General features: G+C 37.8%; 1 protein-coding gene across 3 annotated transcripts in view; it reads left to right on the top strand.

Moving 5' to 3' along the window:
• The first annotated feature begins 2133 nt into the window (after positions 1-2133).
• Positions 2134-12225, top strand: part of LOC121390485 (MFS-type transporter SLC18B1-like) — a 20115-nt gene continuing 10023 nt past the window's right edge. For 2 of the 3 annotated variants that reach the window (XR_005960217.1, XM_041522313.1), the window contains exons 1-2: positions 2134-2613; positions 3572-3667. Coding sequence is in view for 2 of the 3 variants with exons in the window: in XM_041522313.1 (XP_041378247.1) it covers positions 2377-2613; positions 3572-3667 (333 nt within the window). In the remaining variant the exon portion in view is untranslated. The remainder of the gene's footprint in view (positions 2614-3571; positions 3668-12225) is intronic. The other variant, XM_041522312.1, reaches the window with a different exon arrangement.

Below are 12225 nucleotides of genomic sequence, written 5' to 3'. Positions count from 1 at the left end.
TACATTGCATATTGTCAGAGCACTTGACATCAGATTCTGATGTTTCATAGTGTTCCCCTTTCTTGTCCACGGAAAGAAAGAAACACTACATTTTAACTAAAATTCCTTCTTTTTTAAAAATTTATTTATATATAATATTTCCCAATTAACTTACCCAATTGAGTTTTAATTGCCATTGAGTCCTTGACCTATCCAATGGATTCTTTAAATGTCTCAATTATCATTGTCTTTAAGAAGCCCTTTAAGACGCCATTCTCTAATTGACCCATTCAAAGGATAATCCCACCACCTTACGCAAAGCACCTGGCGGAAGGTCCAGCAGCTTGGACTCCTCAATCACTACAGGGACAATGAGGATTTTCGTATGTTCTGCGGCAAGATGGATGGTCTTGCTTTTCTACCTGCTGATGAAGTCCCCGAAGGTATGGCTTACCTGAAGCACAATACACCACCAGAAGCCTCCTACAAGAACTATGTAAGTGGGAGCTTCCGGATGATGGGATCCCAAGATGACTCCACAAACCTACGACTTCGCCGCACACCACCACTCTTTCCACCTTCTGTATGGAATGTGCATGAGGCCACTCTCAATGACGGCCACCGAACGAACAACATTTGTGAAGGGTGGAACAATAAGTTTTTCAGCATGGTTGGCCATCATCATCCTTCTGCCTGGAAAGTTATCCAGTGGTTCCAGCGTGAAGAATCCACTGTACGCACCGTTCTTCAACAGGATGCAGTTGGCAACCCCCCCCCCCCCCCCGAAGAAGCGCAAGAACAAGGGTCAGATTCTCCTCCAGAGGAGACTCAAATCCTTGTGCCAGGACCGTGTCAGTGGTTCCAAGTCCATTCCTGAGCTTTTGCATGGAATCGGACACAACAATCGCATTACCAAGTGCTTATGACCTAAATTATACAAAGAAATTCATATATGAGAATAAAATTGTCAACAAAGTATGAAATAAAACTGTTTCTTTCTTTCCGTTTCTTTTTTTTCCTGTTTCTTTTTTTCCTAGCCAAAATTGTTTCTTTCTTTCCTGTTTCTTTTTTTCCTGTTTCTTTCTTTTCGTTTACCATGTTTGACATCCAATAACCGATGATTAATAAATAAATGTGCTCCAGTGGTGTCGTTAAACAAAACAAACTTCATAATTTTCCTAATGAGAAACATTGCAAAACCAGACTGCTTCCCTTCTCTCTCGTGTACATCGGAACCGACCTGGCTGCAGTGCTCATGTTGGGAAGGTTTTGGGGATCGAAACCCCTCCCTGCTCCAGCAAATGTTCTTTATTCTAAATATTTTTTTTTCGAGGGAGCACAGTCTAGACATACCCCCTCCCTGCTAAACGTCCTACACTCGAGCCTTGTTATGATAAATTAATAGAGTATTACCGTTTTATGATCAATGTGTCATGTGAATGCATGAAAGAAGGAAACAGGAAAAAAGGAAACAGGAAAAAAAAGAAACGAAAAGACAGAAACACCCCATATATACTAATTTATACTAAATGTTTTATTAATATATACCAACCCTAACCCTAACCCACTAACCTTAACCCTAATCCTGTTTCTTTCTTTCTGTTATTTTTTTTCCTGTTTAGTTTTTTCCTACCCGATTTTGTTTCTTTTTTTACCTGGTTTCTATTTTCCTGTTTCCATCTTTCCGTTTACCGTGCCATGCATTTGATGTAATAAAATATGCATATATTGAATGACATGTTTTGTTGTAGGCCTAAAAATAAAATTTGTATTTTCCAAGAACCTGACCTTACCTAGAAAAACGAGCCGACCTTAATTATTTTTGGATGCATTAATTTGTCTCTTTTTTCGAATTCTCCCCACCCCCACACCAATAGAGTATATACGTTGCATTTTATGTGGACCCACACGCACACACACACACACACACACACACACACACACACCACGACTGGTATATTAAGTATCTTGCTATGTTGCTATCCTGTCTGTGGGATGGTGCATATAAAAGATCCCTTTCTACAAATGTAAAAATTACAAATGTTTGACATCCAATAGCCGATGATTAATAAATCAATGCGTTCTAGCGGTGTTTTTAAGCAAAACAAATTTTTCATTTATTTATGTAGGAGTATTACAAAACCCTGGATGACCACCCTTCTCAGTGCTAAATAATCTGTTTACGGTTGACACATCATCGCATCAGACAACAGCTGGCGATACATATGCAGATGTATCATGATTTGATATCGCCTAAATTCAACGGAAATATCGAAGAAAAGCAACTAAAAGCAGGGAGAAAAACCGCACACGTAGGAAACTCTCTCGCGTTCTAGTGACTGGTCTCTCTGTTTCTGTTTTTTGTCTCTGTGTTTCAGTCGTATAGTTTTCATAGAGATGGGTAAAAATGATGTAGGGAAAGACGATTCTCCAATTCTGAATGAAACTGAGTTAAGGGAAGACAGATCTTCGCGTGTTCCCGACAGGAGGTTGGAAGCAGGAAAGGCTGCAAGAAGAGGTTTGAAAATCACGGAATTGCCACGGATGAAACTGTTACTACTGGGGATCCTTTGTGTAGGTAACTTACTGGTGGAAACCTGGATCGCCGTAATGGGACCGTTCTTCCCTCAAGTGGTATTATATGTTATTATAATTAATCAGTACCTCTCTTCTCTCTCACTCTCTTTCTTCTTCTCTCTCTCTCTGTCTCTCTCTGTCTGTCTGTCTGTCTGTCTCTCTCTCTCTCTCTCTCTCTCTCTCTCTCTCTCTCTCTCTCTCTCTCTCTCTCTCTCTCTCTCTCTCTCTCTCTCTCATATTCATATGGGTGTCCAGGGAAACTATTAATAAAATGGTCTGTTAAATTTATTCATTCATTCATTTATTCGTTCGTTCGTTAGTTCATTCATTCATTCATTCATTCATTCATTCATTCATTCATTCACCCATTCATTCATTCATTCATTCATTCATTCATCCATTCATTCATTCATTGCAACTTATTTCCGTGCTTGTATCCCATTAAGGTTCAAGCATTCTGCCCTGGTAACACACCTCAGCCACACAGGCTGTCTGTCCAGGGCAGTGGGTTAGTTGTTAGTGGCTAGTGAGAGAGGAGAGAAGAGAGTGTGGTTGTCTTGCACCTACCTACTCGCTCTGGGTGGGAGCCGGTATCGGGCTGCGAACCCATCGGACTACCAGCCTGTAGTCCGATACACAACCACGATATCACCGATTCATATTCGAGCCACCTCAGGTTCATTTCATTTGATTTTAACTTATTTTCGTGCATATATCAACTTAAGATACAAGCACGCTGTCCTGGACACACACCTCAACTATATGGGTTGTCTGTCCAGGACAATGAGTTAGTTCTTAGTGGTTAGTGGTTAGTGAGAAAGAAGAAGGTGTTGTGGCCTTACACCTACCCATTCAGTCGTCAAAAATCTCTTTGGGTGTGAGCCGGTACGTGGCTGCGAACCCAGTATCTACCAGCCTTTAGTCCGATGGCTTAACCACTGCGCCACCAAGGCGGCCGGACCTGAGGTTCAAAACCTTGACTTTGTTTTACCGACTGTATTTTTCTATATTTCAGGCCGCCAAGAAGGACGTATCGTACACGGTTATCGGAGTGATATTTGCCTGTTTCCAGTTTACTATCTTCGTTTCGTCCCCAGTCTTTGGATCTGTGGTATGTTTAGCAGGGCGGTGTCTAGCCATGTGTATGTAGGTGGGTGCAGGTAGTACTAAACCAAATAACATTCGGCTGTGTCAAAGTTCGAGAGGGTCATGTGACTAATGGTTTTAGGTAGTACTTTCTCTCGACAAATACATTGTAAAAAAATTAACAATGGGCTATTTAAAGTGATGTTCCAGACAATACACTTAAATTTCAAATTTCAATATTCACTGCAATAATATTTTACATCGATACGTAAATCAATAATTACGAAAATGCCCCATAAAAGTTTTTAAAAATCACTCACGTAGAACACTGCCGGAAACGTCCGAGTAAAATTCTATTCGGTAAAAAACATTTGCCTGTAAATAGTCGTGACGTCATGAAAGTAACTCGCTTCACAGAAACCTGCTACAAGATTACTTCCAGCGCAACCGAAATTGGGACCGACAGCGACTGCCAGGCTCAATTATCATCAATCTAATTAAAATTAGCTCCATTGGTTAATTACTATTACCTGTGGATCTAACAGCACCCCGTTGGAGCTCATGTCGAGCTGATCTTTCATTCGACCAATCAACACCTTTCTTGCAAAATCATGCCAGTGATTTGAAAAGAATTTGAAAACATTCGGGGTTATGCCGAGGGTATACGAAATGATTCGGGTGAATTACGCAGTATGCCAGAAACTAATTTCAATATAAAATTTTATATAAAATTCGTTTCAAGACGAAAACCCCCCCACCCCGTATTGGTATAGCCATAAAATCTGTTTATACTAGTATACAATCCAGAACTTATTACTGCACTTTCCCCCCTGTTTTTTAATGTTGAAATAGACCAACAAGTTCGCCTATTGCCTAAATAGTCTCGCTCGATATTTTTAGAATTTGTATGCTCCCGAATAACGCTATAAAAGGCGCAGTGTAATTGGTCGATATTTAGATTGTTATTTATACATGAAATGTCACCTGGACATGGGAGTCCACGCAATGCTGTTAGATCTACAGATTCTTTTAATTTTCGAGGACGAATATTGTAGTGATGACATCACAAATAATGCTTTATCATCAGTTTTAACCTGAAACGTCTTCCGAAGAACTACCGGCCTGACAGATAGTCCAGGCAATCTATGCCAAAATATATGGTAATATCCATCACAAATTGCAAAAGTAATGAAATTAATAGTGTGTTTTCGGAATTTAGTCAGCAATAACGTATTAAAAATGTAAAAAAATATAATTGTTGAAACAGGTAGTAATTTGCCTTTAAAGTTAGGGTAGTGTAAGCACCGACGTCATCAATATTAGATTAGTCCATATTTGTGAAAAGTGAACTTCCCATGACATTTTGGCAACTGAATTTATCGTACACAATTTGAGGATGCTGATGTAAAGATTATATACTAAAACATGGAATATAATGTATAAGCTTCTAACTGGGGTGCATTGATTCATAATATTAATAGATATTCCTATTTTTATATGTCTGCACTTGATATATGTTATCTTTGAAGTGTTTTATTTAGATATTATGCTTATATATGGCTGTCAATATAACCAACAAACTGTAACGAAATTATAGAAAGCATTATTATTTCATTGAATTTTACATTCACATTAATTATGGAACACGTTTGAAGTGTTAGATAGCTGTTGAAGTTATTCGCATAATGTTTAATTGAATTACCAGTTGAATATAGATGCACACTAGTGATTTCCCAAGAAATTTGGCAAGGCATGGTAGATCAAACACTTTTGGGGCATTTTCACCATTTTCGGGGCACTTGTTTTTCATTAAAAATACACGAAAATTAAGTGAAATAAACATTACCGTAATTTATGTGCTTGCTTTAATAAATGAATGGCAAAAGATATAAAAGGCATATTTTACTAATTAATAATACCATTTTGGGTGTTCTATAAAGGCAATTTTAGAATTACACGTAATTAGCGAAAAAGGCTTATTTAATCTCAGGGTAGCATGGTGCTGATTAAGGCAAGATGGTGCTAGACTATTGAGGCATGGTACTGCACCATGCTAAAATAAGCTAGGGAAAACACTACATACAATTAAAATGTTAGTGCCCCGTGCCTTATTTTAAGTAGCATATTTTCGAAGTTGAATTTAAAATTGTTCCACTAATTATCTTGTTCTACCTTTTTGTTATGTTATTTTGTACTACACACAGAGTTGAATACAACTGAAATTAAAACTGTTGCATATTTGTGATGGGTATTTTACTATTGTACCTGGACCAAGATGACGATCAACCGAATGACAAGTTTTATTATTTTCTTCTTTAGCTTTTCGTGCGAATTATTTTGCTAAACTATATGTTCTAGTACTTGTGATGTAGTAGAAAAGACGATAAATAACACTTGAGTTTTTAGCAAGCTATTATGTATTTTCGTTGGATCAGTTTAATCGGTTTATGATTTTTGTAAAACTGTACATTAAAAACACAATGCTTATGGTATATATATAGTCTATGTGGAAAACTAAGTCGAATTGATGCATAATGTCAAGTAATTAACACGTAAATACTCTATTCTTAAAATACAAAATAGTTTTACATTCTGCCTGCTAACGGTGTTCAGGGCTACAAATATAGACGTATGTGCTCCCATTTTTGTAGGGGGCAGACTGGTTTTTGCCTGAATTCAACGGAAATGCCTGAATCTGTACAACAACATTTGTTCATATAGCATTACTACCAAGCAGTTAATTAAGGTTGCAAACGAATCTCTGCGCATTTTTATATGGATTACAACTAATGTTAATGGAAATAGATGGTAAAAGAGTCTCAGGTTAGCACATTTTATTCTAATATCTCTATCATTTTTGCGCGAAATTGACGTTTTGCCCTCCCCCCCCCCCCCCCTCCCCGACGCCTTTACGCTTATGGCTACAAATGTTTTGAAAGACGTAAAACAAACTTGTTTGTATAGTCTTAATAACTAATAGGTAATCAATATTTCGTTAGACAAAGGCAGAAACGATGTTATATCTTGTATTTGAAAAGGTGGAACACAATCCTTTGTCCCAGAGACGTATTAGAGTATTATGCACCCCTAGGCCACTAATATATTTGCCCCTTCAAAGCCATAATCGTGAAAAAGAGAGATTTTGCCGGCACCTCAAAATGTGGCGCCCATGGCCTGGGACTAGTTGGCCCCTGCACTAATACGGCTCTGCTTTTGTCTGACCGTTTACAACATACTACAGGTGCGATATATATATATATATATATATATATATATATATATATATATATATATATATATATATATATATATATATATATATATATATATACATACACATATTCTTCTTCGTTCAAACATACATATAACATCCTTTGTTCGGATGTTTGGTAATAATGCGTAAAACGTCCTAACAAAAGTGTTGCAATTAACTTTTCATGGCAGCTTCATGGTTGGCCATCAACAGAACCAGTAAAATATCTAAGTTGTATATAGGTAGTGTATCTGATCCTCTATTGTGTATGTTTGTAAAGCTCCATCTGTTCCACTCGATATTTTTATGTACAGTGAATAAATTATCCAAATGTGAAGAATTAATAACGTGGCTCACATAACTTGTCTTTGTGTGTGTGTGTGTGTGTGTGTGTGTGTGTGTGTGCGCGTGTATGTGTGCGTGCGTGTGTCTCTCTCTGTATGTGTGTGTGACGGTACATGCTCTTATATTTTCGCCTGTGGCGATGTTAATTGTTTTAGAGGGCCGTGTGCAGCTTGGTTACGTAATAGCCCCGCGCGACCGTACCCCCTAATACACACCCAGAGCAGGTGTGGAGGCCACGTGGAGAGTGGTTACGTAATACCTCCGCGCGACCTTGGTATTTCTGGCGAACTAGGCGACAGTAAGTCTGGCCATCTAAGAAAAAATACTGTCTCTGGGAGTTGTGGCAATATCACATGATAGGTGAGGTATCGCGTTGTGCCCCCAGGCGATATTCGCTGTCTCTGAGATTTTTGAATAAATAGATAGGATTTTAGATATATCGGGGAGAAACATTTGGAAGGCTCCGGGGGAACGTGTCCGAAGGGACTTGGTAAATATATTTTTCTGCTCTGTTGTATAACCTTCATGTGATTGATGTGACTTTAAATATTTTAATACTGCATTATACCAATATTATTTAGACAGTGTTTCCGGTAATCTGACGAAATAAATTGTAGGCTTCACTGTTCTAAAATTATTAAAGCTTAACCAGTTATCCTAGAGTACCTAGGTAAACTGTAGGTTATTGTCTTTATTAGGATATGTACCAGTATTAATTCTGTATTACAAGGTTACTGAATGAGTAGTTAAAGGTTAATTAAAAATTAACCAGTTAGAAATAGAGTTGTAATTCCTTTATTAATTAAGTTTCCCTGGCAGCGTTTCTCAATTATAAAACGTGTAGGTGTTGTGTCACGGTGAAGTGATTAGAATATTCTGTAAACTAGACACCTAGAGATTAACTAATTAAGTGTTTAGCTCGGGGTTGTTATTATATTGTTGTTGCTAATTAACTACTGCGGCAAATACATTTGTCAGCGTAGTGTTAATACAGATTTCAAAGTATATTGTGTTTTGTTGTGTTTTCTAGTGAACTAAACGTGCTACATATATATATATATAAGATCTTATCTCTGATATACCTAGAGCCGAGCCACTCGGGTATTAGACTGCCCGATACAGAGAGATCTAATAGATATACAGTTAGAAGAGATATTTGGATAATCGTGTTTTATACAGTTACGGGTATTATAGGATCCCCGTGACAGTATGTGTGTCTGTCTGTGTGTGTGTCTCAGTGTGTGTTTCACTATATGTGTGTGTCTGTTTCTCTCTCTCTCTCTCTCTCTCTCTCTCTCTCTCTCTCTCTCTCTCTCTCTCTCTCTCTCTCTCTCTCTCTCTCTCTGAATTAATGTGTATATGTTTGTGCGCGCGCGCGCGCGTGTGTGTGTAAGTGTGTGTGTTTTTTTGTTTTTTAATTGACATCACTAGGCAATAAAAGATCTGTGTCAAGTTTTATACTTTTCTAAAACGTGGACGATTCCATTGCTATTTAGTATTTATGATTAGAAGCATTTCTTTTGTTGTTCAGTGTATTCATATTTAAAAAAATATATATTGGTTACTATATAATTGCAACACATAAATAGAAATATATTGTCTGAAATGTGTCATTGCAGCTGATATTTTATACCTTACACTTTTAAATGTGATACAAACAGAGTGAGAAATAGTTAATTGGCGGCCATTTTGAATTGTAACGTCACCTGTCAAATAGGGGTCACTGCCAGGTTGGTCCTATACAAGTTGTACTCTACACATGATGGCCTAACTGCATAACTGCATGCAACGTGGTATGTCAGTATAACATTTTGCACTATTATACCATACCTCTACTACACTATAAATATGCAACAGTTTTACAACGATCTCATTGTCAGTCTCGTCTGCTTCGCAAATTCATTAAGTTTTGGTGGAGTCAATGTAACACGTGTCTCTCGTAAAAAAACAACCCAACGGCCTGGTTTATAGAAGAATCTTGGGAATGTCAACATTAGACCACGGAATGCTCCGAATCTCTTCACAACACAAATTGACATTGTTATGAACATTTGTTGGTTAATTTCGATAGTAAACAAGGTAAAACATTACTTCATCAAATCAGTCGTACATTACAACGCACGTGCGTAGATACCATTTCCTTTTAATAGCCTGGTTCAAGGTTAATCTAGTATATGTTGGTGCGTGAGTGTTTGCGTGTGCAGGATCCAGATACCAAACAGAATCCAGATACCAAACAGTATCGATATACCCAAACAGGACCCAGATACCAAACATGATCCAGATACCAAACAAAATCTAGATACCCAAACAGAATCCAGATACCAAACAGTATCCAGATATCAAACATAATCCAGATACCAAACAGGATCCAGATATCAAACATAATCCATATACCAAAGAGGATCCAGATACCCAAAACAGTCATTCACATTAGTAAAGTAAAGTTTGTTTTATTTAACGACACCACTAGAGCGCATTGATTTTTTATCTTATCATCGGCTATTGTTCGTCAAACATATGGTCATTCTGACACTGTTTTTTTTTAGAGGAAACCCGCTTTCGCCACATAGGCTACTCTTTTACCACAGGCAGGATAGCATAAACCATGGCCTTTGTTGAACCAGTTATGGATCGGTGCAAGTGGTTTACACCTACCCACTGAGCCTTGCGGAGCACTCATTCAGGATTTGGAGTCGGTATCTGGATTAAAAATCCCATGCCTCGACAGGGATCCGAACCCAGTACCTACCAGCCTATATACCGATGTTTGCAACCTTATATAGCTGTTTGACAGTAATCATAATATGCACAAATGATGTTATTTATATTTGGGCATTTTCGTTTAATTCATGAAAAAGCTTACATGCGTGCGATGCGTGCGTTTACAATACATCACTTTATTTATATCAATAATAAATATTACATATACATAACTATTACTAATTTGTTCAAATCATAATTCTCGTTTTAATACGTTCAGTATAAAATGCATTGCACTTAGTTTTATTAATTACGGCGGACAGCAGCTTCTGTGATACGAGCTACTCTCGGCAAATTAAAGTCCGAACCAAAATGTTAACAGCTACGATAAACTGCTCTCCTACCTTTATTTTTCGTTAGATTTTACCCACATTTTGTCCAGACAGAAATCATGAAAAAACCATTACAATGACACAGATTCCGCATACTAGCTGATAACCATGTCACCTATATCGACTTCGCTGAGATCGCATGGGGTAAAAAGCATGTAATTTTGTGCTGGCTGCCATTTTAACTCTTTATGGAATACTCTCCAAGAGGGGTGAAAGGATATAACTTAATCCAAAAACGTCATAACATGTCATGATATAAAAACAAACGTGATGACGTCATATTAATTAATTTCTTTATTTAAAAAACCCAAAACACTAGAGACATTGATTTTATATTAATTATGTCACATACGTTGGACGCTTTCAGCCCTCTTGAATAGTATTACATAAAAAAGCAAAATGGCAGACGGCACAAAACTGCATGTATGTTGCTCTATGCGATACTGATGGCATCGTTACAGTCTCATATGTGGAATCTGTGTCACATAACTTGTGTCTGGACAAAATTTGGGGAAATGTAATAATAATTAAAGGTAGGAGAGTAATTTATCGTAGTTGTTAACAATTTGGTTCGAACTTTAAGTTCACAATTAACATTTACCTCCCCTTTTTCTCTTTCGATGAACCGTTCCGAAACGCGCCAAAATTATCTCAAGACATTGCGCAATACTTTACCTTATGGCTGAATCCTACGGGATATTCTAAATTCAGTAGCACGAAAATTGACCCCGCCTGTTACCGATTTTGGTCTGGTTGCTGGTGATATCTTGCACTTACCAGCGCACGCTCTCCCTTCTCCCACTCACATCAAACCCTTTTCCTCTCCATGACAGGCGTACGCTACAACAGCTTGTTCTGAATGTGCACATCCTATGACCTGACCTGACCTAACATGACCAGTTTGTGTGAATAGCCACTATTAGAAACATACTTATCTGCCCTTGATTTGCATAGCGCCAAGCGGCCCCAATCAGCCACTAAATTACTTCCGGCGCGTTCACGCTCCAGTCGCAAGCGGCAGCGACAAGAGACTCAAGAGCCGGACCGCATGGCCGCGTCACTCCTGTCTGAATGAGCCTTTAGAATTGTGTATGCATGGATGGATGGATGGACGGACGGACGGTGGATGGACGGACAGACGGACGGACGATGGATGAATTGTTGGATGAATGGATAGCTGGATAGCAGAATAGATCACGGACACATATAGAAAGTTACAGTTTGTTTTGTTTAACGACACTGCTAGAGCACATTGATTTATTAATCATCGTCTATTGGATGTAAAACATATGGTCATTTTGACACAGTCATAGAAAGGAAACACGCCATCTTTTTTCCCCATTAGTAGCAAGGTATCTTTTATAAGCATCATCACACAGACAGGATAGCACACACCACGTCCTTTGATATACCAGTCGTGGTGCACTGGTTGGAAGGAGAAATAGCCCAATGGGCCAACCGACGGGGCATATAATGTACACATAATACATAGACTCATAGATAATGAATTAAAGGGACATTCCTGAGTTTGCTGCAGTTTTAAGATGTTATCGACTAATAGAGACTTTTTAACGATTGTAATTACATATCAAACATATTTGTCTGCATACAATATTAATGGCTGTATATTAAACATGTTTCTGATCGTTCTAATATTTGTACTTGGTTAAATTTCATTTTATTTCCTAAAATATTATTTTTCTCGTACGTACGAAAATATTTGAAGACATAATCCAGTTTGGGCTTCTTACAAATATTAAGACGACCAGAAACACATTGAATATACAGACACTGATATTCTAAACAAGAAAATATATTTAATATGTAAGTTTAATCGTAGGAATATTTTATTAGTCGGAAACATCTTACAATGCAGCAAATTCAGGAATG

This window comes from Gigantopelta aegis, chromosome 15 (genome assembly GCF_016097555.1).
Source record: "Gigantopelta aegis isolate Gae_Host chromosome 15, Gae_host_genome, whole genome shotgun sequence".
NCBI classification, from domain to species: Eukaryota; Metazoa; Mollusca; class Gastropoda; order Neomphalida; family Peltospiridae; genus Gigantopelta; species Gigantopelta aegis.
Note: the sequence above shows the minus strand (reverse complement) of the source record. Positions and strands in the feature narration are given on the sequence as shown.